The sequence below is a fragment of the Protopterus annectens genome, chromosome 6.part1, assembly GCF_019279795.1.
Source record: "Protopterus annectens isolate FY-2018-M chromosome 6.part1, PAN1.0, whole genome shotgun sequence".
Taxonomy (NCBI): Eukaryota; Metazoa; Chordata; order Ceratodontiformes; family Protopteridae; genus Protopterus; species Protopterus annectens.
The window spans coordinates 413195238-413220512 of NC_056738.1; the positions used below are offsets into that span (position 1 = coordinate 413195238).

General features: G+C 38.4%; 1 protein-coding gene across 3 annotated transcripts in view; it reads right to left on the bottom strand.

The window, feature by feature from the left end:
- SYVN1 (synoviolin 1) overlaps positions 1 to 25275 on the bottom strand; it is a 1102750-nt gene that overhangs the window by 54901 nt on the left and 1022574 nt on the right. For all 3 annotated transcript variants that reach the window (XM_044075840.1, XM_044075842.1, XM_044075841.1), the window contains exon 14: positions 22595 to 22781. In XM_044075840.1, coding sequence (XP_043931775.1) covers positions 22595 to 22781 — 187 coding nt within the window. The remainder of the gene's footprint in view (positions 1 to 22594; positions 22782 to 25275) is intronic.

Genomic DNA, 25275 nt, shown 5'->3' on the forward strand with positions numbered 1-25275 from the left:
ACTTTCCATTCCAACCATACCAACTATCCCCTATTTGTCTACAGTGACTCCATACTGTTTCTCTACTATACTCCTTTTCAACCAGAATTTGCATCTTCTGAACTTTTCCATCCCTAAACTAAACACAAAAGCAACCAAAATAAAATGGATATCTACTTATCACTGTATACCCTCAACCATAAAACGTAGTGGGGTATATGTAACATGTTGGTTGAATTTCATGCTTGGATTACATAACATTCCACTAACATAACTGCATTAATAAACAACCTGACTAAAACCTGAAGTAAAAGGTAACAAAATAATCTCCCTAGGTTACATGAGACAATTTTAGGGACAACAAAATAAAAAAAGAAAGAGTTGCTATCATATTCAAAAATTCTCTCCGGTTAATTTGCTCCCCTCATTTCCCCCTCAAGCTAATAATGAAATTCTCATCACCCACCTAAAGTTTAACCACAACAAATCCCTATGTATCACTGGCATTACATACCACCAGGCTGCAGCATCAATAATTACAAAGACCTTGCCTGCTGGGGCTCAACTATTACTCAAGAGAAAAAACTAGTTGACCTTCACATGATTCTCTCCCCTACCCCCAGACAGACCAATCACTGATAGTACTTTATACAGTCTCACTCAACTAATCCAAACCTCTTGCTCCCATTTTTCCTTTCCCCAGTTCTTTTAGTGTCGGAGCTGCTACTCCAACTCAAGTCATCTATGTCATATTCAGGACTTTGTCCCTCTACAGTACAGCTCCAGGATTTACAATAGATTTTATAAACTATACAGATGGAAAACTTCAAGTTTTAATGTTGACATTTCAAACTAATAACAAGGGAATTTCAGACCTTTATATAAATTTATTAAACCTTATTAGTTCCCAAACCTAATACCAATAATTTGGACTCCAGAAAATGCAGACCCAAGAATTTGACAGACGCAAGCATACCACTCAGCTTTCAGATTTCTGCCTCATATTTTTGTTTTCCTCCTATCAGAATGGTGGTTTTCTGGCAAAACATTGAAAAATAATTACATACATTTGAGTTGTAGACTTCATATATGTCAGAAAATGTATTATGTAAACACAAAAGTTATGACTCACCATATTGATACATCTATGTTCTCTTGTCATCCTTCCTCAACCAATGGGTCTCAGTTCAGACCTTGAATTCTGCTTTGGACACTTCAGACTTTGGCTCCATAGCTCCCCCCACTCATAATCCTTTTCCTGGTCTCAATTACCTCAAATCAAATTTGCCCTCTATTCAGCCTACCATCTTGCATCTGAGCAAGGTACTCAGTAGAAACACAATCCAAAATAAACTATGCTCCAGTTAAACTAGAAAGAAGGAAGAGGAAGACTGGAATTCATACAGCAAGGCAGGCAGGAATAATCCCTCAGGGATAGACTAGGAGCTGAAAAGAAAATCTTCCAAGCAGGAAGGGGGTGGAGGGTGGGGAATTGAGAAAGGACAAAAAGAGACAACACAGATGCATTGTTATTTATGTTGAGCACATAACCTTTGCATCCAATGTTGCCTTTTTTGTCCATTCCTCAACAAATGGGACAGAATCCCCAGCTAGAAGAATCCTGGGTGGTCCTCATATTCCAGAGTACAGCGGAGCCAAATGTTGCTCTGTCCCTAGTTAAGCTGTCCAATCTATAAATGAGCAATAAAGGTATTTGCACCAGACCAAGTGGCAGCTACACAAATATCTATGGAAGCCCTAGACCAGAAAGCAGATGATGTGGCCACAGATCTGGTGGAATAAGCCTTCAGAGGTTTAGGGAATGTCAACCTTTTATTCTTATAAACAAAGAAAATGCAATCAGTGACTCAGCTGGCTTAAGTTACTTTCCACACTGCCTTGCTCAATTTAGCCTTGGAAAAAGAGAAACTATTAGTCTGATTTCTTGAACTATAGTTCTGTTGAGATCAAATCTAAGCTGTCTTTGAACATCCAAGCAGGTGCAACATGTATTCCCCTTGTTGAGAAATACTGGAAAGAAAACAGGTAGATTGATGGACTGGTTGACAGCCATCTCTGATGCCACCTTAAGTAGGAAAGAAGGGTTAGTCTGAAGGGAAACCCTAACCTTATGAAAAAAACAGATAAGGCAGCTGGGAAGAGAGTGCTTGGAGTTCTGATACTCATCTAGCCAATGTAACTGTAGCCAGAAAAATAGTTTTTCAAGACAAAAAATGTATGACCTCTTTGGCAGAGGACCCAAAGGGGAACTGTGTCAAAGCCTGAAGTACTGTTAAGTCCCACAGAAGAGAAAGGTCCTTAATAGGTGGACAAAGTAAAAAGGTACCTTTGAGAAAAGCCACTGTAACCTCAGTGATGCCAAGGAAGAATGGGTTTTGCTTATGTGCAAACTAGACATAGCATCAAGATGAAACTTAATTACAGAATAACTAGCTGGAATATGTGCTGAAAATGGATCAAGTTGCCTCTGGCAAGCCAGGAAGGAAATTCTCTTCCATTTGCTCTTACAAATCTTTCCAGAAGAATCTTTCTGGGAGGATGAAAGGATATGATGAACTGGGAAAGAAAGCCTGGATTGTTTTGACATCAAATGGAAGTACAGAAACCATGCAAGTTAACTTGATGGTTCAAATACTTGGGTGAGGCAACTCTCAATGGTGAGAGTGAAGGCCCTTAGAAGTATCCAACACCCAGGAAGGGTGCACTAGAAATGGCCAAAGGAAGGGAAACTACACTTGTCGAGGTCAAATTGGGGAAATGAGGATTACTTTGCTCTTCTACCAAGATACTTTCTGAGGAAACTTGGGAATGAGGACAGGGGAGGCATAAAGGAGACCACAGGGCCAATTGTGAATCAAAGAATCACTCAGTGATATTTCCCTCTGGAAGGATCACAATGAGTTACTGCTGCACCTGGAAATCAATGGCGAAGCAAAAAGGTTGCAGCAAGGTTGGTCCCATTGATGAAATATCTTTTCTGCCACTAACAGGTTGACAGACCACTCATAAGGGAGTAAGATGGACCTGGTTAGTATGTCTGCCAGCACGTTGGCCTTCCCCAAAATGTGTGTTAAAATCAGAAAACAGCCAGATGAGATCATCCATTGCCACACACTCCATGCTTCTCAGCATAATGGGTAGGACTCTAGCTAGACAAATACCAATGAATTCCAGGACTTAAGTGAAGGAGAGCTGAGACTTGGCATAGTTCACTGTAATGCTCAGTTGAAGACATAGATGGAACAAGTAATCCCTGGCCTGAATCAGTAGAAGCTTGGTGGAAGAAAGTGGAGACAGTCATCCAGATAAAGAAACGGCCAGAATCCTAGCAGTCTCGAATAAGCTGCGACCACTGCCATGCACTTGGTGAAAACCAAGGGGGACTGTGGTAACCAAAGGGCAGAGCCCTGAATGGATAGTGACTGGTTCCCAACTGGAAGCACAACCATCTCCTGGAGTGCCTGTCTATTTTTATATGATAGTACCCATCCTGGAGATTTATAAAGTACATCCAATCATCCTTGTGCAATACTGGCAGAATGGACTGAACAGTGACCATCAGGAACTTCAAGTGTTTGAGAAAATGATGAGAGCCAAAATTGGTTTTGGGTCTTCATTCTTCTCTGTCAATAAAAAAAATTCAAGTTCTAGATCCTTGCTGGTCAGGTGTGGGGGTGACGCCTGGATGACTTTTTTTCAATTTCGATGGCTACCATTTTCCTCAGACTGGGTGGAACATCTGAATCCTTCTGGTCCATCTGGGAGGTTGACGGCAAAATGGTACATAATAACCTCTGGATATTGTACTCTGCACTCAGGTGTCTTTGGTGATTCCTCTCCAAAATTCTGGGTGTAAAGATACGCAACCCCACTAACTGCCTCCAGAGCACAGCAATCGAGTAACCTGTTGAGCACAAAAAGGGCTTCTCAGAGAAAAGACCTCTGAAGCCCTACTATTGTGGTACACCACTGCCATAATGGCGAGGGCGAATTCCCTTAGAGTTGCCTTCTACCACGGGGGGAGGGGGTATCTGTCTCTGTAGGAATACTAGGAAGACCACTGCATCTTGCAGGACTTCATCTTTCTGCCCCTCTTCTGGTTCCTGGAAATGGCCTCTCTGAGGTGTAGAAAAAAAATGTACACCAATGAAAGATATATTCCCACACTGTTCATTCCTGGAGACAGTTTCCTTCACCTTAGGACCAAGCAAGGTGGATTCATCAAAGGAAGCATTGATGTGAAGGGTTTTGCAAAATCACATAGGCACATCCAGGTGTGCCTTCCTATGGCAATTCATGAACCTACTGCTCTCAAAGCTCCTTCAGAGGCATGAGAATTCAGCCTCATAGAGGTGTTTGACAGGGATTGAAGGATGGCCAGCTGCAACAAACCAGTCTTGTCCTCCACAGACATGGACCCTGAAAGGGCATTGGAGAACTCCTTTATCAATTCACTCTGAAATCTTGTGATGTATAATAAGCAGTTCAGTGACCTAAGGGCGAAGGTCGCTGAAGCATAAACATTGGGCTGGCTGCCCTGATAGAACAGGATGAAAAGACGCTGGCTCCAAAGTAGACAATAGTGGAGGGGGTGGACCTAAGGAGGGGGCAAGGATGTCTTGTCCACAAAGATGGATAATGCTTTCTCCACTATCTCAAAAACAGATATCATGGGGGAAACCAAGAACCAACCTGGTAGGAGCTGAGGCCATCTGCTCAGAATGGCTCCACGCATCCCCAAGAGTCTGTCTCAATGTAGAGGTCAGAGCAGTGCTCTCCAGTGCAAAGGCTCCAAGGGGAATAGACAACTCCAAAAACAGGATCCAGTGCCAATGCTATGGCTCAGAGATTCTTCCAACTCCAACAGAATCAAAGCTGTCTAGATTAGAGAAGGTGTCCGAGTCAACAAAGGCCAAGCCTTAGGAACTAACTGACAGGCAAATGGAATCCTTGGGTACAAATGCTCTGAAGCCAGCTGGGTGGATAGGAGTAGAAGTCAAAAGTTGGGATTGGACTGGTGGTAGGCTCACAGAGGTGATGGGAGGCAAAAATGGAACGACTCCAATTGAATCTGCGTTCTGAGAAATTTTCTCATAATCCTGTTCACATCTGCTTCTATCAAACTCCTACCTGACCTGACATGAGGGATGAAGAGGTTGAAGGTGGTATGGAATGAGGTGTCTCTTGTAAGAAAAGTGATTGAAGTCTCGAGAAAACAGACTCTGGATAAAAAATTCAAGTGACCAGTGGAGTGGAGACTGATTTAGACAGAGTTTGATCCTAGGAAGCAGTCGGATCCAATAACTTTGCAATTTTCTCTTGTCGAGTCAAGTCCAAAGCTGAAAAGCGATCAGAGGATCACTTCTTCGAATCCTTAACTTCAACAGCTGAATTCCCCCTTGAGCTTCTTTGATGATTTCTTGGTGGAGGAGGGAATTCCAGAAGCTGAAGATGGATGCAACCTATCCACACAAGCTTGTTTCTGCATGGTGTGATTAAACTCTAAACAAATGTCACAATCGGTGTTAAGGTGCCGTGCTCCACGGCAATACATGCACTCAGAGTCAGCATATGAACTGGGAATTTTGTGCCCACAAGATAAGCGTGCTCTAAAACCAGCTGGTTTGTAAGATAACTTGAACCCACTGCCAGCAACAGCAGCAACTACAACATCAGAAAGGTAAGAGAAGAAAAGAAAGGAAGGACTGCCAACAATGGTACTGTGAAGAAACTGAAAACATTGTCATCTGTGTTAGTATGTCTGGTAGGAGAGTTCTGCATATTCTCAGATTAAATTGTATGCCAGCATGCATAATTGTGAAAATGTAAACACATTTTGAAATACTGAGTGTTTCCCTGTTTAAACAGTATGTTTAAAGAAATATGTCACTACTTTGCTACATTTCTAGCTGTGCATGTTTGAGAGGAACATTCTAAAGTACAAACTGTGGATAATCAGCTGAGCAGTGAGTGATGTAATTTGAATGTTCCTAATTGCCAAGAGATTATTTACACAGCTGACTGTTATATTTTGAAATTAGACAGTTGAGACAGCAGTTTGTCAAGTACTGAGCAGTCAGTAGATACCAAGAAGAGAGAACTTGCCAAATAAACCAAGTTTGCCTTGGCCTTGCTATTACAGCTTACAGTAGATCAGGAACAGCATTTCTTTAGTAAGATCAGGAAAGCTTAGTTATTAAGATTGAGTGTTTCTTGAGTAATGGACTCCTATCCTACAGTTTGATTTACATTTCTTTACTGAGTTTCTGATTTTCAATCCTGTAATCGCTTTTACTTATTATTAAAGGTTTTTCATTACTTTACATTGTGACTGGAAGCCAGTGTTTTTATTCAGAGATTAGAGTGTGCTTCTACCAGTTTGATACTTCCCAGGTCACCTTGAAGGCCTGGCTGTTCTGGTCATAGCTGTCATTTATTTTGATAATTAATTTTCATAACTGGGCACCCCTTTAGCATGGCATGAAGACCCTCTGATTGGTGGGAGCATTACTGTATTATTTTGGGAGAGAAAGACAGTTGGAAATCTGTGTCAAGGTCTCCCAGAAGTTTTTGGAAGTGTGAAATTTAAATTCGAGTACGAGTGTATCAGACATCTTAAACTGAGACATTTAGCTCTGAAGTGTGTAATAAAGAAAATACATTTGAGTGGACAGAGGTATAAAGTCCAGTCCCAGAGTAATAGAGCATGTTCCTTTTGTGCTCTTAGGGGAAAACTGTGAAATATTACTTCTGTTTAAGTGACAGTCTCATACTGGAGTCAGTAGTGGGGATTAAAGCTCCTTAGTTACTGACGCAGGATAGTAAGCGACGTCATTTAACTGTTGGCAGTCCAGTGAGGTATTGGCCGGATGTCACAGGTACAAAGAGAAATACAAGCAATGGTAGAGGGAAGAGTACCTCAACATTGAGGTAGTAGAAACGATAAACAGCAGGGCCACAAGGCCACACAAGAGCTATATCCAAAAACCTCTAACTAAACAAATTATATTTCTACACAAAAAAGGGGAGGAAACAAGGAGCTAGACAAAGTGACCTGCTAAAGAAAAAAAAACAAAAAAGAAAAACAATGACTTATCTAACTCCAAAAAACACTCGAGCTACACATAACCATGTCCAAACGACACCTGGGATAATCCAGACTAACGAGAGTATTAGGGGAGAAGCTAGAGCTACAAAGCCATACTTTACTGAATTGTCACAAGCTATACCACACACCCACAAGTTGAGTAATGGACAAAAGAATTACATCAAACCCTGCTATTCTATCAACTTTCTAAGCTTATAAGAGCGATATTTAAAATCTATCCCTGATTTTGGGCATTCTCTAATTATTGAGGCAAGACATTGAGAGGTACAACTGCAGATATTAAAATACATAATACAGTTTATGGTCTAAAGAAGTAAAACTGTCCTACCTTACATTATATCGACATCTCATTCTGGACTTGTATTTGCAAGACAGACTCTGGACCAAAGTACAACTTAAGAGTTGCTATTTTGAGCAAACACATCCAGTCATGAAACTATTTTTTGCAGGAGTATGGAAGACCTTTCTTACTCAGTTTCTGGTTAAAGTATTCAAGAGATTCCAAGACAGCAAACTGACTAGAGCTACTTTTTTTGTAAAAATAAGAAATTCTTAAAAAAAACAGTAAAATATATCAAGCTTGGTAAAAATTGGATAGTATACTGGGTTGTAACTTCACTACCTGAATGCGAACAAATAAGCAATTTGGAAAAATTAAGGAAACGTAGACCAGGAAAAGTATATCTATGGCTGGGAAGAACCTTGCAAAACAGTTAAATGTTCCAGTTTTTGTACAGGAGATAGCTTTCAATACCCTTAGTGGGTAGACAAACTAGATGTACTCAAGAATTTAAAATAAATAGGGACACTGGAGGAATATATAAAGGTAAATGACAAAATCTAAAAACAAAACAAACAAAAAAAACAAACGCTTTAAGTGACCACTTAGATATGCTGAGGCTGAAATGAAAGAAAGACTGACTGAACATGAGGCTTTTCAAGAAAAAAAATTAGAAAAGGATATAGTCTAGTTAAAAGACAGTGTGCACTTAAAACCCAAGATTGTTATACAAGAGAAGCTAGAAGGAGTATACTGTTATTTTATAAAAGCAAATAAGTGAATGTCATTCCATAGCAAAATTTGTTAACAGACAGGGCACAAGGTATGCTCCAAATCTAGGTACCAGAAAACAGCTGTGATCTCTGTTAGTAAAGATGTGGTCATACAGCAAAAAGAGTTAATCCTGAAAAAATTGTGGCTAAAGGAATACTTCTGGAAATGATTATTTACTCTACACAAAAGTAAAACAAAAATATGTTTATCCCAGCAATCAGAAGATGTCAAAAAAGCAAGTGAGAGATTCAACTTTTTATATTCAACTGTCTTCGAAATATTTTCCTAGGGAATCAAAGATGTTTTTGGGAGCAGAATAGCTATGGAGGAAATAAAAACTTGGTAAACAAAGTGAGCCAGAATAAGCTGAGATAGACTTAATTTCTAAAAATGTTATTAAGTCTATAGAGAAAGTTTGACAGTGAAACCTTCTCCATTCTTTCAAAGAAAATACCTGAGTGACTGAAAAAATTGCCACTGAGCTGACCAAAATAATCAGGACTACCTTAGACTGGAAGGAAAGACCGGTGCTGTAGACTAATCATCATGAAGGCAATCAACAAATATGTGATTTTTGCAAATAAGTGAGAGACATGTAAAACACAAATCCCACTAGATGTTTACATATGTGAACTATGGTTGTGCAAGAAATGGCAAAGTCTCAAAGTTTGTTGCCTGTGTTAAACTGGTAGAAGAAACCTGAAGCATTAACCCCACTGCATGTTATTAATGTGTAGGAGGATATGTATGGACACTGACGAAGAGGGACAAAACCTTGGCAACATCCCTGATATAATCAATGCTTGATAAGCAGCACAGGCACTGGAACCAGGTGGGTTTACTGGAAGGGAGCAGATGATGCTGGCTAACCCACCCTTGGGACTGGGAGGAAACCTGGTTAATTGTAACAGAAGCATGAAGTACCAGGCAAGCTCTAAAGTGATAGTAGTATGCTGCTTGTTTGGGAGGCTGCACGTGCAGCTCCCAAAGGCAGCCATACTCCAAGGCTGTCACAAGGGGTTGGGTTAGGGCATGCTCCCTCTCAGCAGTTGTGTTGTATCAACATCCTCAATGTCTTCACTGGTTCCAGACATGGGTCAGGTAGAACCGGGAAAAACTAAGGCAGCTCTGTTAGACCCACTGAATGAAAAAATGAACTGGTGACAGCTGATGGTCAGCCTCAGCAAGTTAGAAAAATGGTTAGAAGAAAAATAAATGGATTGTAGTATTAACTAACTGTTTTTGTTTTTATTAATATTTGTATAAATGTTTCCAGATGTAAACTGCACATTTTGCTATGAGTATAAAGTAGTTCTGTATAGTATGCTGGTAGTGATATTTTTAAATGTAGGGGAGGGAAGTTGTATCACAGAGTGTTGTGTGTTAGTAACATTAAGGTAAGAGAGTACTCAACAGTTGCAGATGTAGTCAGGCTTTGCACTTTAACAAGATATTCCAGAAATAAGAAAGTACATATACACATGTGTGTGTGGGTGTGTGTATGTTTGAAGTATTAAGTAGTACATCCTTTATTATACTCTGCTGTTAAGTTGTTTTATTTTGAAAGGGCGCTTTGTTATACAATATTATGTACATATGTGTTTATATTGTATTATCAACTGGTTAATTTATTGTTTTTATTTGATATATTGTTTATCTCAATAATGCTCCAATTCATTTGTTATAGGTTCCTTTATATCCTATGAGATATGCATAACTAGACTTCCGTTGATAGTAATACTTCAGATGACTGATTTTTGACTTATGAGGTATTTATTATATTGTATATTTTGTTTAATTACTTTGAATGTGAATAAATATGTAGTTATTGTTTTAGATAGGATATGTTGTATTAGGTAGGATATGATGTTTTAATGATAGCAGGATGTGACGTTTTTTAAATGCTGCAGTATATATATGTTTTAGTAAATGCCGTTAGATTGTAATGTCTGATGAAGCGGTGTAGACTGCGATAGCGCTAACATTCTTTTCTTCTAATAAACCGGTTACATCTATTTTAAAGAAGGCGTTTTCTTGGATTGTGTTACTGGATTAGATTGAATAGACTGCATTACGACCATCCGGTTGGGCTTTGTTATATTTTATCTTTCTTTTTATTGGGTGATTGTTGGTTATATATGTATATATATATGTGTATATATATATGTATATATATATATATATATATATATATATATATATATATATATATATATATATACACACACACACACACACACATATATATGGTTACATGTGAAAAGATCGAGCAGCTGAAATATCGAACACCATATGGTCGAGACCATATGATCGATATTTCAGATGATCGAGCTCTTCAAAGTGTTAAAAAAAAACAAGACAACGTTACTGCTGGGGGGCAAGCCCCCTGCAACCCCCACACCCCCCTACTTAAATATACCAACTCCGAGATTGCGCTACAGCAGGGAATAGGAATGCTTCCCGTTACGCTCTCTATTGTTGGTGTAGCACGATCTCGGAGTTGGTATATTTAACTGTGGGGGGTGCAGGGGGGCTTGCCCCCTGCAGTAACGTCTTCTTGTTTATTTTTGTTTTAACACTTTGAAGAGATCGATCTGAAATATCGATCATATGGTCTTGACCATATGGTGTTCGATATTTCAGCTGCTCAATCTTTTCACATGTAACCATACATATATATATATATATATATATACACATACATATATATATATACATATATGCAAAAACAAGAAACATCTTTACTCATTTACATAAATGAAAACAAGCCATAATAAAGTCTTTTCAGTTGCAAACATTATGCATCACTTGTAATCTATCCAGTCATTTGTCAGTCAAACATTACACAGCTCATTCAATTCCTGACTTCCCTTAAACTTCCTCCAAAACATTACTCTGCATGTACTGTTCCCAGTTCCCTTTTTTTCTATGTGATTTGCTCCTACTCTTTTCTAAAGATCCCAATTCCAGTTGCTTTCTCTTTGTTACTATTCTCACTACTTCCAGTACAGTTGGTTTAGATTTTGGATTTCCATCTTTTAGTAATTGTTTTTTTGTCAGCCACCAGAATTAAACTCAGCAAGGCCTTACAATGTCTAGGCAATTCCGATTCTGTATCACACCACAAAAAATAATTTCATTAGTTATACCAATTTGCTCGCCTGGTATTTCTGATATGATAAAGTAGTCTGCAAGGAATTTGTAATGCCTGCCAACTCATTATACTCCCAAAAAATATGTTCCCAATTACCTCTTTCTTCCCCATCACACCTCCAACACTTGCAATCTACCTGAGGAAAAATTCTCGGGAGTCTGCTTGGGGTATAAAAACACTTAAGCAAATACTTCAAAGCAAAGATCCTAAATCTTCTATACTTGTTTGCATATTTGGGAGCCATACATATATCCTCCCATTGCTTCTTTGTGAAACTGCTTATCCAGTCTCTTCCCAACCCTTTCTAATCTCTTCTGATTCCTACAGTTATCATGCAATATTGTATATGCCCTACTAATTATCCCCATTTTTAATAGCAACGTATGTTCTAGATTTTACTAAAAACTGTACTACTGCTGGTAGTTCACTTAGAATCCTTCTATTTCTTTCTCTTTGCCTATACTACTCGATAGGGAAGGCAATCTCTAGCCTACAGTCCAAATGAATTTTTGGCTTTTTCCCATTCTATTACCTTTCCCTTTCTAACTTGTTCCCAACACCTTGGTTCTTTTGCTCATTTTTCTCCAGTAAATTCCAGCCCACCTTTGCTTACTCTTTGTATTCCTAAATGCAGTCATTCCTATCAACAGAATCTTCTTTCTCCACCCCCTTGTTGGCTTAGCACTTAGAATATGTCCTGCTACTTTATGAATATAATATTAAGTATGGTTACTATTGTTATTCTCCTTAAGGACCTGCATCCAAAATCTCACCATTTCTTGAGCTTCCCCTGATTAATCATCATCATTCCTTTGCACTTTGAATTATAACTTTCTGCTTCTGCTATATATAGGAGCCTTAACTGTGTAGCTCTGAAATACTCTTTCACATTAGGTAATCGCAAACCACCTTGTTCTACTGGAAGGATCAACTTATCCCACTTGATTCTTGCCCTCTTTCCTTCCTAGATAAAATCCTTCAACTCTTTACTAATCACTATCCATAACTTCTCTACTGGTTGATAAAAATATGCCTGACCAGTACGTAAAACTAAAGAGACTAAAATGTTTTCACTGCTTGCATCTCGTTACATATATCCATAAAACAGAGTTTCTCTATTTTTTTTAATTACCTTTTGTTTAGTCCATTCTCACATACCCTTAAGCTGCTGTAACAGAATCCTTTTTAATCTGTACTCCTAACTACTTAACTTTATCATGTCCCCATAAACATGGGTACTGCAGATCCAATTCGTGTATGGGTACATAGCTTACAGCTATTACCTTTGTGTTTTATCTTTATTGAGTTTGTATCCTGAAAAGGCTCGAAACCATCTCAGAATGTTCTAAAACACTGAAATGTCCTTTTCTGGTTTTATCAGGTATAAAATATCTGCAAATCAAGGCAACTTTTCTTTACTACCATATCAGTTATACCCTTGAATTTCTGAGTTTCTTTTTTATTTTTACATGTATATTTATTTATTGATAATGGTTGTAAATATAAAGTAAATAAAGTGGAAAAACGAAATCCCTGCCGGGTTCTTCTGTTCAAACAGAATTTATCAGACAAACCCCCACCCAATTTTAATTTTCACCTGAAGTTAACATAACTTTATGATTGTTGGCTGATGGATGGGGATGTAAATGTGTATTGAGCATACTGTACATATAAGTGAAAGATGCCTCATCCCATTTTTATAGGATTTGGGTGTCTAGATTAATGTTTTTAGTTTTAATGTACAATGTGTATTTTTAAGTTATAATGCTCATTTTTAAGTAAAGACTTAAAATAAGAAAATTATGGAAACAGTGAAGACTGTTAGTTCTTTCTTGTGTTTTCAAAATAACAAGTTGTTTTACTTTCAACTATCTCATGCTTTTGGCTGAAAGGTACCCTGCAAGTGCAAGCAACTAATTATGAGAGGTATTAATAAGAATTACTTTTTCTATGAATCTGCAAGACACAACTGAATTAACTTTTAAATGGGTATTAGTATGTAGTTCAGTGAAAAAAAAGTAAACAAAGTCTGAAAATAGTCCAGCTTCCTACCTTTAGACTGAAGTTCTTTAAATCAGCATTCCACAATCCAGAGAAAAAAACATCCAAATTGGTCACACAATGAAATAACAAAAAACAACATCAGGATACAAAGGGAAAGACATAAGACTGTACCATAAAGGGTAAACACAACAAAGACTGAAGTACAAAAATGTGGCAAAATTCCACAGGCTGCTTGCTAGCATAGCAGTGCTCAACACTACCTAAGAAAGGCAGTACTGCTGGTTCAAATCTGCACAGAACATTTTTTTTAACTTTGTGTGTGGTCCCTTCCATTTCAATACTGTGGCTACAGATTAATTTATTTAGGTAAGTAATGCAAAACTGTCAGGTTTTATAAGGTTCTGTTCCACACTTTGTTGTGTACACCTTGACTGCACCCATTCCACTGGGTCAAGACGCACATGATACAAGACTTCCCTCACCTGATCAAGCATGATACAATAAAATCCCTCTCAGCAAGCCTTAGTAGCTTACTGCATTAAATATGCCAGTGCACAATTTACTTCAAGGTAGCTAGTGTACTTTTTCTTAAGACTAAAATTTAATGTTCACTGGAAGTTTTTTTTTGTCTCTGGGTGGGGAGCAGAGATAAGATAACAGACAGCAATCTGAGTAACTGAGAACAGTTAATCTTAACTTCAATGACACCTTTGGGTGCAGTCACTGATTTGCAGCAAAAGTTCCTAATTCGAACAGTAGACTTCCTCTTCAGAAAGTGTACATAGTTTTGTATGGTTCCTGTTAAAAGGGGATTAAGGAGCTCTGAATATGCATTTTTGTCCTGAATGTTTTTACTAAATAAAGTTTGGAAACCCATGACATGGGTTTCAAACAGAATTGAGAAGAAGCAACTACATACAAGATCAGCCTGTTAACTTGCGTACACCTGAGCTGCAAGATAGATACATGTTCAAAAGGACTCTCATGTAAAATATGTTGGAGCAATGGCTTTTATCACAATGGCTGCTTTGTCAATATTAACATGGAATGTAAATGACCTTACATATACAAACAAAAAGAAAGAGTACTGAATTATATTATATACAGAGTATAAATAACAGTGTTACAAGGGATGCATAAGGATATACCTGAGCACTGAAATTTGACAAAGGATTGCAGGGTAGACATTCTAGAATATCGGGGAGAAAGGTAAAAGACTACAATGGTACATTTATGGCAGCAACAGGTTACTAGCAGCGGAGAACGAATACAGTGGCATGTATTCATATTCCACTGAAAACTACTGTTAGAAAGCTTAGCAGAATTTTTCGTGAAAAATATGTTTTCAGCAGGGTTATTAATGGATAGGGACTGGAACCTGACTTGCAAAGGTGAAGATGTATCAGGGGGACTTGGAGGAGAATAACACAAAGGGTAGCTTTCTGAAGAAACATACAAGAATATTTGGTATGGATGACACAAATTCATTAGCAGGAACTCAGAATTTACATATTTCCCAAAATGCAATAACTTGGCTATACTGGATAGAAACTATATTTCACAGGCACACATGTTCATAACTGGAAACTCTGAGCCCCATCCAATAACTACTTCAGTTCATGCACCAAAAGAAAATAAAGTTGCAGGGTTATGATATAAAAATGAGATACTGGCACTTCTCTCTAAGCATTACAGAGAGGAATTTAAGGAATGGTTACTGGGTACATCAAGAGTGATTACAAAAGATTGGAAACTACTTCAAATGGGATAGCTAGTTAGTGGTGTAAAAAGAAAATGGAGCTTAAAAGCATGTTAGAAACAGAGAGAGAGAAAGACATTGGACAGTAGTAACATGAATTATTTAATGGTGTCGATGAAGTTTAAAGCACTGTAGAAGAAAGAATTTCACAGAACAAGAACAGCAGCAACTGCAGAGTGCTAAAGGGAAAAAGACTGTATGCTGACAATATGTATGAAGCTAAGAAAGGCTGCTGCTAAACTACACTTTGATAACTTTGGAGTGAAAACCTTTCAGCATGACTCAAGGGGTCTATATTAGTATGCCGAAAGTACACAAACGCAAATCCCTAAAGGCCGACACAAACAGCGAACCAAGAGTACACCGAACGTCAAGAAGAAGGTAATTCAGAATATCGAATTGCCATAGTTGGCCAACTCCACCGCCCGCTACGTACTGCCTAGCCAAACAAAATAAATAATCCACACTTCACCCATATATCCCATATCCTAATTAAATGTGCATTACAAACAAATGTATCTAAATATAAACAAACACCCAAGTATGGGAAAAGTATAATTTACTTATCTATTCGGCTACACAACTGTATGACTATATATGCACGTAACCCTACTTCTAACCCTAAGGTGTAGGTTGAATGTATTACTATATATGCACTTACCTTAACCCTAACCCTAAGGTCACTATCCATTGCACATTTATGTTAGTGAGCTATACCGGATATGGGAATTTCAGCTACTGACGTTTTACCTTACTAAACACGGTGTGGACAACTATGGCAATTTGATTATTTAAATTTCACGCTTCTTGACGTTCGTTGTACTCGTGGGTTCGCTGTTTATGTGTCGGCCTTTAGGGATTCACGTTTGTGTACTTTCAGCATACTAATATAGACCCTAACTCAAGCACAGACTGTAGAAAGAACTGTACCCAACCTTAGGGAGCCTATGTCAAGAAAAGCAGCCAAGATTCTATAAGAGTATTACAGATATTTTAGAAATTTTATACAAATGTGTGTAAAGCAGAAAAATGGGGACACCAAACAGGCAAAAATGAAAACATTTTGGAAGACACAATTATGCCAATGTTAGAGAAACATAAAGCTCAACAATTAACAGCGAAGTTAGGAAGAGGCAAGACAAAAATGGGGATTATAAATCAATTAAAAAAGGAGGACTTCAGGAACCACTGGTATACCTGCGGAAACCTGGAAATTATTCATTTTCTTATCAGTATTTGATTTTGTATTTTTTCCTTATACTTCATTTTCAGTAAGTGCACGTTTCCACTGGTGTTTTCTTGCAGCATTTTTGCACTGCACACAGTACTGTGTTAAAATGGGTCAGTGAGTTGGGGAAAGAATATTCCAAATAGTCTACCTACAATATTAAAAACTGTGAAAGCAGCGCAAATCACCTCAGCCTCAGGTTTCTCACACTAACACTGGATTACAGTTGTTACTTTGAAAAGAAAATAGAAATCCTTACCTTAACAGGGTAGGTGTGTGTGTATACATATATGTATATGAAAAAACAGCCATTGCCAAAATCAGAAAGAGCAACTCTAATAGATAAAAGCTCTCTGATTCAACTAAACAGGAAACTAAGAGGTCTAAAAGTCCAGTAAAGCTAAAGGTCAGGATAGCCTCCCAGGTTAAGGACAATTACAAGGCCTTCTTCAGCTATGTCAGGAGCCTTAAAGCTAATACTGAGTAGTGCAAAAGACTTGTGCTAAATGGCACAACCTTCAATGATGTACGTGACGTAGCAAATCTACCAGCTGATAAGTTTAGCTGTAATTTCACTCCTCAACCATCCCTGTGAAATCCCTTCTAGCATATCACTCCACAACTATCAGCAAGTGCTGGTGGTGCTCATCAAGACCAAAAACAATGCTTCAATGGGCCTCAACAATATGTTCAGTTACCTCCTAAACAGCCTAAAAGAAGACCTAGCAGGACCACTTCAGGCACTTTTCAACTGCAGTCTAAAATAGGCTAGGTGCCAGGTGAATGGGAACATTGCAATGGTCATCCCTATTCATAAGGGTGGACCATCAACTGAATTCAGGAACTACAGACCCAGTCTGACAAATCTGATATGTAAAACCACGGAACGAATTATCATGAAAATGCTCAACAAGGATACCGACAACCTACAGACACTACAACCATCCCAGTTTGGCTTTAAGAGAAGGTCTTGCCTACTCAACCTGGAAGACTGATACAAGAGTCTCACCAAGGCTACAGATGATAGAAAAACTGTTTATACTGCCGACCTTGACCTGGTCAAGGTGTTCGATACAATATCCCACTCCAGTACTTTTGACAAACTGGCAGAGCTAAGCATAAATCCCTGTACAACTCCCTGGATTTCTGGTTAGCTCAAAGAAAGGACCCAAGTCATCAAGACTGGTGAGACCCCCTCCATAAGGAGACCAGTCAGCAGTAGAGTACCCCAGGGCTGTGTTAGACCTTCTCCTGTTTAACATCTATTTCTCAGAAGTAAAGACTAATGTCAAAGGTCTCTGTCTCACAAAAGTCCTCAGATGACTAATTTGAGAGCCATTACAAATATCTCTCAGGACAGCAACATCCAAAAGAGGGTCTAACACAAATAAATGACTGCTGCCAAAGGCATGGATTAAAACTCAATAAGAAATGCATTGTAGCACCTTTCTGTAAATCATCCACTCCATCAATAAAACACCCCTAAGAGTTGACCTGATAGATAGGGATTTGGGAACATATGCAGACAGAAATTTGGTCTTTGACCAACACATAGCCAAGATAGTAAGAAAATCATTCTATAAAGCCCAACTCATAAGCAAGGGTAGGACCATCCAGCTCTAAGGAAGTTAGAGTATCACTCTACTCTGCCCTTTTCAGAACAGTCAGTGAGTACAATTCCCAGTTTGATATGTATGTAACCATGCAATTGCAACAGGTGGAATGCCTTCAAGGGTTCCTCACCAGAAGAATCCAGGGTATGAATACTTATCCTACAAAAAAAGCTTTAAGGTCCTACCTCTGTACTCAGTCTCCTACAGGTTACAGACAGAAGGTCTATGCCTAGCATACAATATATCCTCAGATCTAGCTCTGATGGACCTCTTGAACATCTACAAAACAATCACCAAAAACACTAGATCCAAGGACCTGAACTCTATCGACAAACAGAACATGTTAGAGAGACCGATATGTCTAAAAGGATCTTCACTCTTTAGAATAAGCTCCCCATCTATGTGAAGTCGAATTCATCCTTGATCCTATTCAAAAGGGATCTTGATCATCGATTGGGAAATTGCAAATTCACTCCCTAGTTTGTCTCCCATCTCTCTGATGTACAGATGTTGACAGTAAGCTAATCCCCAACTAACATAGCCCCCCCCAACTAACTCTTAGCTACCATACCCCACCATACAAGGAACTATGGGACAAAACTGGGTTGGACTGCATGGCTAGGCTTGTAAAGTCCCTGGTGTATGTTAGGTTTATACTAGGCTATGAATAAGAATTAACTTGGCTATATTTTTAAACCTGTTATTCAGGCATCCCTTAAAATGCTGCATCAGAGATGAGCACTAATGAAAATCATAGGAAGCAAAGTAATTAAAAACGCAGATTGATGCTTGGCAGTCAAAGTACAAGATAATGATCGAGAAGACCACAGTAAATGACGCTATCGTCATAAGGATTTCTCTCCATTCCCCTAAAATGACATCAGCAAGGCAAAGGTATCTGCTGTAAAATAAAATCATGTTACCCACGGCAGCCCCCCTTATATGGTATTTTGGGGGAATAACAAATTAGAAAAAAATACTAACTACTTGCTTTGCTACAGATACATTAGTAATGTATAAAAGTTCAGGTTATACTTGAAAATGTTTTTTTTTCAGTTCTGGGTGCAGTTCTCCTTTAAGGAAAGACAACAATTGAGCAACATATGCAACGCTGGAGTGATTTTAAGAAATCATGCGCATTGTGTGACAGTAAAAATGGAAAAATATATGTATGTATGTGCATACACACACATATTTTATATATATATATATATATATATATATATATATATATATATATATATATATTCCCAGGTTTGTGTGATATAAAAAAAATGAGACCACAATAAATCATTTCAAAACTTTTCCCACCTTTAATGTGATCTATAACCTGTACAATTCAATTGAAAAACAAAACTGTTAGGGGAAAAAAAAAATAAAAAAAAAACTTACAATAAGCTGGTTGCAGAAGTGTGTACACCCTTAAACTAATACTTTCTTGAAGCACCTTTTGATTTAATTACAACATCCAGTCTTCTTGGGTAAGTGACTATCAGCATGGCACATCTTGACTTGGCAATATTTGCCTACCCTTCTTTGCAAAAGCGCTCTAAATCTGTCAAGATTGTGAGGGCATCTCTTGTGCAAAGCCCTCTTCAGGTCACCCCACAGACTTACTATTGGATTTAGGTCTGGGCTCTGGCTGGAACATTCAAAAACTTCTCTTCTGGAGAAGCCATTCTTTTGTTGATTTGGATGTATGCTTGGGGTCATTGTCGTGTTGAAAGGTGAAATTCCTCTTCATCTTTATCTTCTAGCAGACGCCTGAAGGTTCATAGGTTGGTACTAGGCTATCAGCCCTAGGGCCTATACAAGCCTAGCCATAACAATTCCCTGGCTATTTCTTCCCACACTATTTACTTCCCTGGACCCCTGTCTAGCAGGGCAAATGACGTGATACCCGGGGTGAATTTCCTTTCTCCCAACCAATCGTCAAGGTTCCTTTTGAAGAGGGCCAAAGAGGCAATCTGCTTGACATGTATGGGCAATCTATTCCAGAGTCTGGGGAGTCTTTGGGTCAGGAACCTATCCCTCCAGCATGTTTTGTTTATTGCGATGACAAGGTTTAGATCCCTGGAGCGTGTGGCTCTGAGGGATTGGGATTTCTTTAAGTGTAGCATGTCCAACAACTCTGGGTTTGACATGGCCTTGTATGTTAAGCAGAGATCGCCTCTGAGTAGACGATATGCCACAGAGTATAGCTGGAGTTTTTTAAGGCGGTCAGCATAGGGCATCTGCTTTAGGCCTGTGATTCTTTTAGTGAGGTATTTCTGCGGTCTTTCCAGTTGTTGCAGATGTCTTGAGAGGTACATACCAAACGGGGCGTTGTATTCTATAATGGGTCTAATGAGGGATGAGTACAGTGGGATAATGACCTCCTTTTTTCTGGATGAAAAGCCCTTAGTGATGAGGTGTGCTACATAGAAGGATTTCCTGACTGTTGTGGCGATGTGGTTATCGAAGGTGAGACCACTGTCCACCTGTGTCTCTAAGTCACTTATCACACTTTCGGTGTTTAGTGTACTACCACCTATATGGTGATTCACGGGTACATGTTTTTTTCCCAAAGGGGATAATAAGAAGTTATGTACTCACCATAACGTTCCATCCGAGTAGGTAAACTTCATTTGTCTGCAACCTTTGGGACCTTCAGGAATCGGATCTGACCTCAGATCCGAGCCGGCAGTTTTCAACAGCTTTAGATCTGAGCTCCAAGCTCCTCCCCCTACCGGAGGGGATATATATATATATATATATATATATATATATATATACACACACACACACACACACACACACACACACACACACACACACACACACACACACATATTCATAAATTTACTAGTAAAAAAAATATCTTGCAGATTAAAATGTCAGTACTTAACATCTTGAAGCTGGAAAGTAAAGTACACCACACAGTGTGTGACATGTAAACTAGATCAAGGAAAACTGTAGGTCTTGTGCAAAAATCAAATATATGTAGATTTCTACTAACAGCCCCTTCATGCAGTGATACGTGGAAACATGCTCTACTGTTATAAAGTAGGCACTGTATGTATCCGAAATTCACAGGCAGTATCGATAATGCCTAAAACACAAGCAAGTCTCATGCAAGAAAATGAAATGTATGCCGCATCAAGAAACTCCCATCTCCACTTGCAAAGAAGTGGGAAGAAGGTAAAATACAGGAAACAGCACAGTGATATGTGGTATTAACATGGGCAAAGTACAATCACAGTATAAAAAAATGTTTTGATTAAGGATCTGTGAAAAAGAAATCAATAAGTGCAAGACACTACACAGATGAAAACTCTTCATCAATAACAGCAAGAACTGCACAAAACTACAAATATTAGCTGTACACACCAGTGCATACAAACCAAACAAGGTTCCATTAAACGTTAGTTTAAGACGAAGACCTGGTCTCAACTCAGTTGCTTCTGTAGCACCATTTTGTACACTTTTATTTAACGTGTTTATATTATCTCCTCGAATGCCAAATACAGCGAATGGCATATACAGCGAAAATGCCATTCAGCGAATTCACTATTGTGGGGGGCTGCCCCTCCCCCAATAATTATATATACCAACTCCGAGATCGCACTACAGTGAGTAAAGGGCAAATTTCCCGATTTTCACTGTATTGGAATCTCACTATTCCACTTCTCTGAATGGCATTTTCGCTTTACATGCCGTTCACTGTATTAAATTTTTGAGGAGATAATATAGACCCTTATTTAACACCTATAGCTCCTTATGGCATCCTTACATTTTGGGGATTGACTTCCTTAGCTAACTGACTTGTCCAATACAAATAAGCAACATAAGAGAGTAAAGTGCAACAAACTGCCAACTAAGATCATTAATTGATGATGTCATGCAGTGGAAACACTGATTGCTGTATCACATTATGTAACTTTTTATATTTACAATTCAATTTTCATAACTAAAACAGAGTTAAATGTTACTGAGGGGGGCATGGTGTGAAATGTTATGGAGGAAGACCACAAAATACATTGCCATTGTCTACAATGGAGATATTGCTAGCTTTTTGCTAGTAATTATGAAGAGATGCATCAGTTCCATACATGTATTACTACTTCCAAACCCAAGTGATTTACATACTGTTGTATGGCATCATCTGAAACCTATCTGATATTGAAGAAAACTGCTATTGATATTGCACTGCTAAATGTAAACCTTGAGAAATACTATAGTATTCTGGGTTTGTGTGAAAACCTATTACTGATAACACTGCTGTAAGTACCTGTTAATAACATTTAATGCTTACAAGATATTTACATTTGGCTTATGTTTAACTTGATTTTTCAGAAAATGCTCTGGAATGTAAGGATATGTATAGACTGACAGAACTGTGACATCCCACAATTCAGAGGTGTTACAAGGTACAAAGGCAGTGAAATGACATGTGAGATATGCTGAAGTTCAACTGTTATACATTACAATGACCTCCCTGAAGAAAACTCCATTTTTTTGCCACTTGTGTATTAATGGCTTTTAAAGTCGTGACAACATAGTTCTGATTGCCTTCCTGCAATTTTGTTATGCATGCATATTTTTGTATTACTAACAAATATTTTTACAGCACTTCTAAAATAAATGCATCCCATCTGACTGAAATCATCTTATTTCAGTGAATAAATTACTTACCCAATAGTTGCTAGGACAGTGAGATACTGGTTTATCTGAAGCATTGCAGCATCTAGCAAAGTATGGATATTCTGTAGACATTGCAATCTAGCTTCCAAATGCTGACGTTCATGCCCTTCCATTGCTCGTAGTTCTTCATCAGTTAGCCCTGCAAAGTTTGTTGGTGGTAACGGCATTGGAGGAAGACCTGTTTAAATAAAATTACAGCAGCCTTTTTATTTAAAAAGTAATACAAGCCATAATGTTTCTTAGAAAGACAAGCTTTTGTCATTAACTTTGTTCTCAAATGCTAACCACTACATAAACCATGACAACAACCTTGACATCTTAGTTGTGAAAACTGTCCAGGGTACTGGAGGAGCAGTCAGGAGTAAACATTTCATGCCATATTGCCCATCTGAGTGGGGGTGATGTATTTGCACAAGTGCAGAAATGCCAACTGGAGGAAGATTTGGGTATATATGTCCAGCCAATGACTGACTGCACTCTAGAAAAACAGTATGTGTGTGCAGAAGTTCACAGCTACACAGAGTACTACACTTGCAGACACTTGAAGGCCTCCTTGTGTTGGTCAGCAAAAAAAAAAAAGAGTTGTGGATGATTGTCTGTTTGCCACTGGCTCCTCCCCCTCGATATCAGCCTTCAGCAATCAGGCAAATACGTTTTGGACAAATGAGACCTCCTATGGGATGATGAGTGCTGTGACTGGACAGAGGAAGAATGGGCCACTGGCTGGCCAGGGAATTGAAGGTTAAGCTGGTAAGAGGATAAAGAACAGATAAAAATGTTGCCCATAACTATATTGCTACAAACCAATTCTCTGCATAGCAAGATTGGCAACTCTGCACTATGTATTACTTTCACTATTCTGTACCAACTTCATGTGTCATTTAAAATGTCACTTATTTTTGGTAAGCCAAGAACTTCTGGAGTTTCATTTAAGCCAAAAAATAGCAGAATTTCATTACAGCAACCCCCCAAAACAGTGATGCTAGGTTAAATGCATTACTTTGGTTTCATTTCTTGAATGTCACAGTACACATCATAAAAAAACATTGTAAAACAAATGAAATATCATGTTCCAAGACACAAACATGGCACACACCAATATAAAAATCACTTTTGTTTGTGAAGGGATAAACACGGACTCAAAAGAAATGATGGCAGACTAGGACCATTTTTGACTAACCAACTTAATCAATTTCTTTACCTGCATGTAAACTGGAGATTTTAATAAACCAAAAGCATATTTGTTACTCCATACGTCATAAAGTAGGCCTTTGTTACTCCCATTCTTGAAATGGTACAGTGTTATTACTGTTTTAGAAAGCAGTGTTCAATAATTCACTGCCCTTATTTGAAACAGATGTTTTCCTGTCTCTCCTTTGAGCAGCCACCCTCTAATATCAAATTACTTCCACTTGTTTTCACACTTTTTTGAAAGGTGGCAGTGACCACAATATTGACAGCCTTGAATTACTACTGTGATGTGGCTTCTGGTAAAATATACACCTTCTTTGTTAACCTTCTCTGAAAATACAGCTGTGTAAGTTACTATGCAACAGTAAATGACTGAAGTACTACTTCTCCTTAGAATGCTAGAAAGCTATGCAGCCCAAAGGGCACTTAAGACAATGATGTTTTATTCAAAAAAGACTGGCAACTAATAATATGCAAACCCTGGTAGGCCACGAAGAGCAATATGGATCTAGCATTATGGTAAGTACATTAAGTTCTGCATCCTATACTGTCCCCTCCATTCACCTCAACTGATTAATTTATTTATTTTACATTTGTTGACCGGGAGTGTCCGGCTGAGCTATTGCCTTTTTGCAGCGGAGGCCGGGGGAGAAAAGCTCCAAAGATAGACAAAGCAATAAAAATACAGATACATTTCAATAAATCGTCTGATGGGACTGAACCCCCAAGTTGCCTTGCTTCCCAGGTGTCATCATAACAGAATGCCCTTTAGGATGGCAGATCCAAAAGCCCTTGATCTAGACATCACATCCAATTTGTAGTGTTTGACAAAGGTATGCAATGTTTTAACATCTTTATTAAAAATGATGTGACACAGGTACATATAGAGTGATGCAAAATAAAGCAAACTATAACAGCATTTTCTTTATTTTCATGCAGTATGCACTTCACCAATTTTCAATCACTCCAACATTACATACATTACTCAATTCCTGCCTTCCACTGAATTTCATTCCTCCTCCTCCTCCTGAACACTGTTCTGCATGTATTGTTCCAACAAATCACATTTACTTGCATCTAATTTGCTCCTTCCCTTTTCTAAAGGCCCCACTTCAAGCAACTTTTGCCTCCTTTACAATATTCAATACTTCAGTTACAGTTAATTTGGATTTTGATTTCCATTTCCAAGTAACTGCTTTTTTGCAGCCAATAGCATTAAACTTATCCTGTATCCCAACTCAAAAATGTATGTCTCTGTTCCTTACTTTATTAATCACTCACAGGGAAGACGGTCTCTAACCTTCAGAGCAAACTTCTGCTTAGTGTCATCCCACTCTATTACCTTTCCTACTCTCCCTATTTGCTCCCAACATCTTGATTCATTTATCAAATTTCTCCAGAAAATTCTACCCCCCTTTAGTCTACCTTCACTACCTGCAGTCAACCCTACTGGCAAAATCTCCTTTCCCATGTTGGTTTTC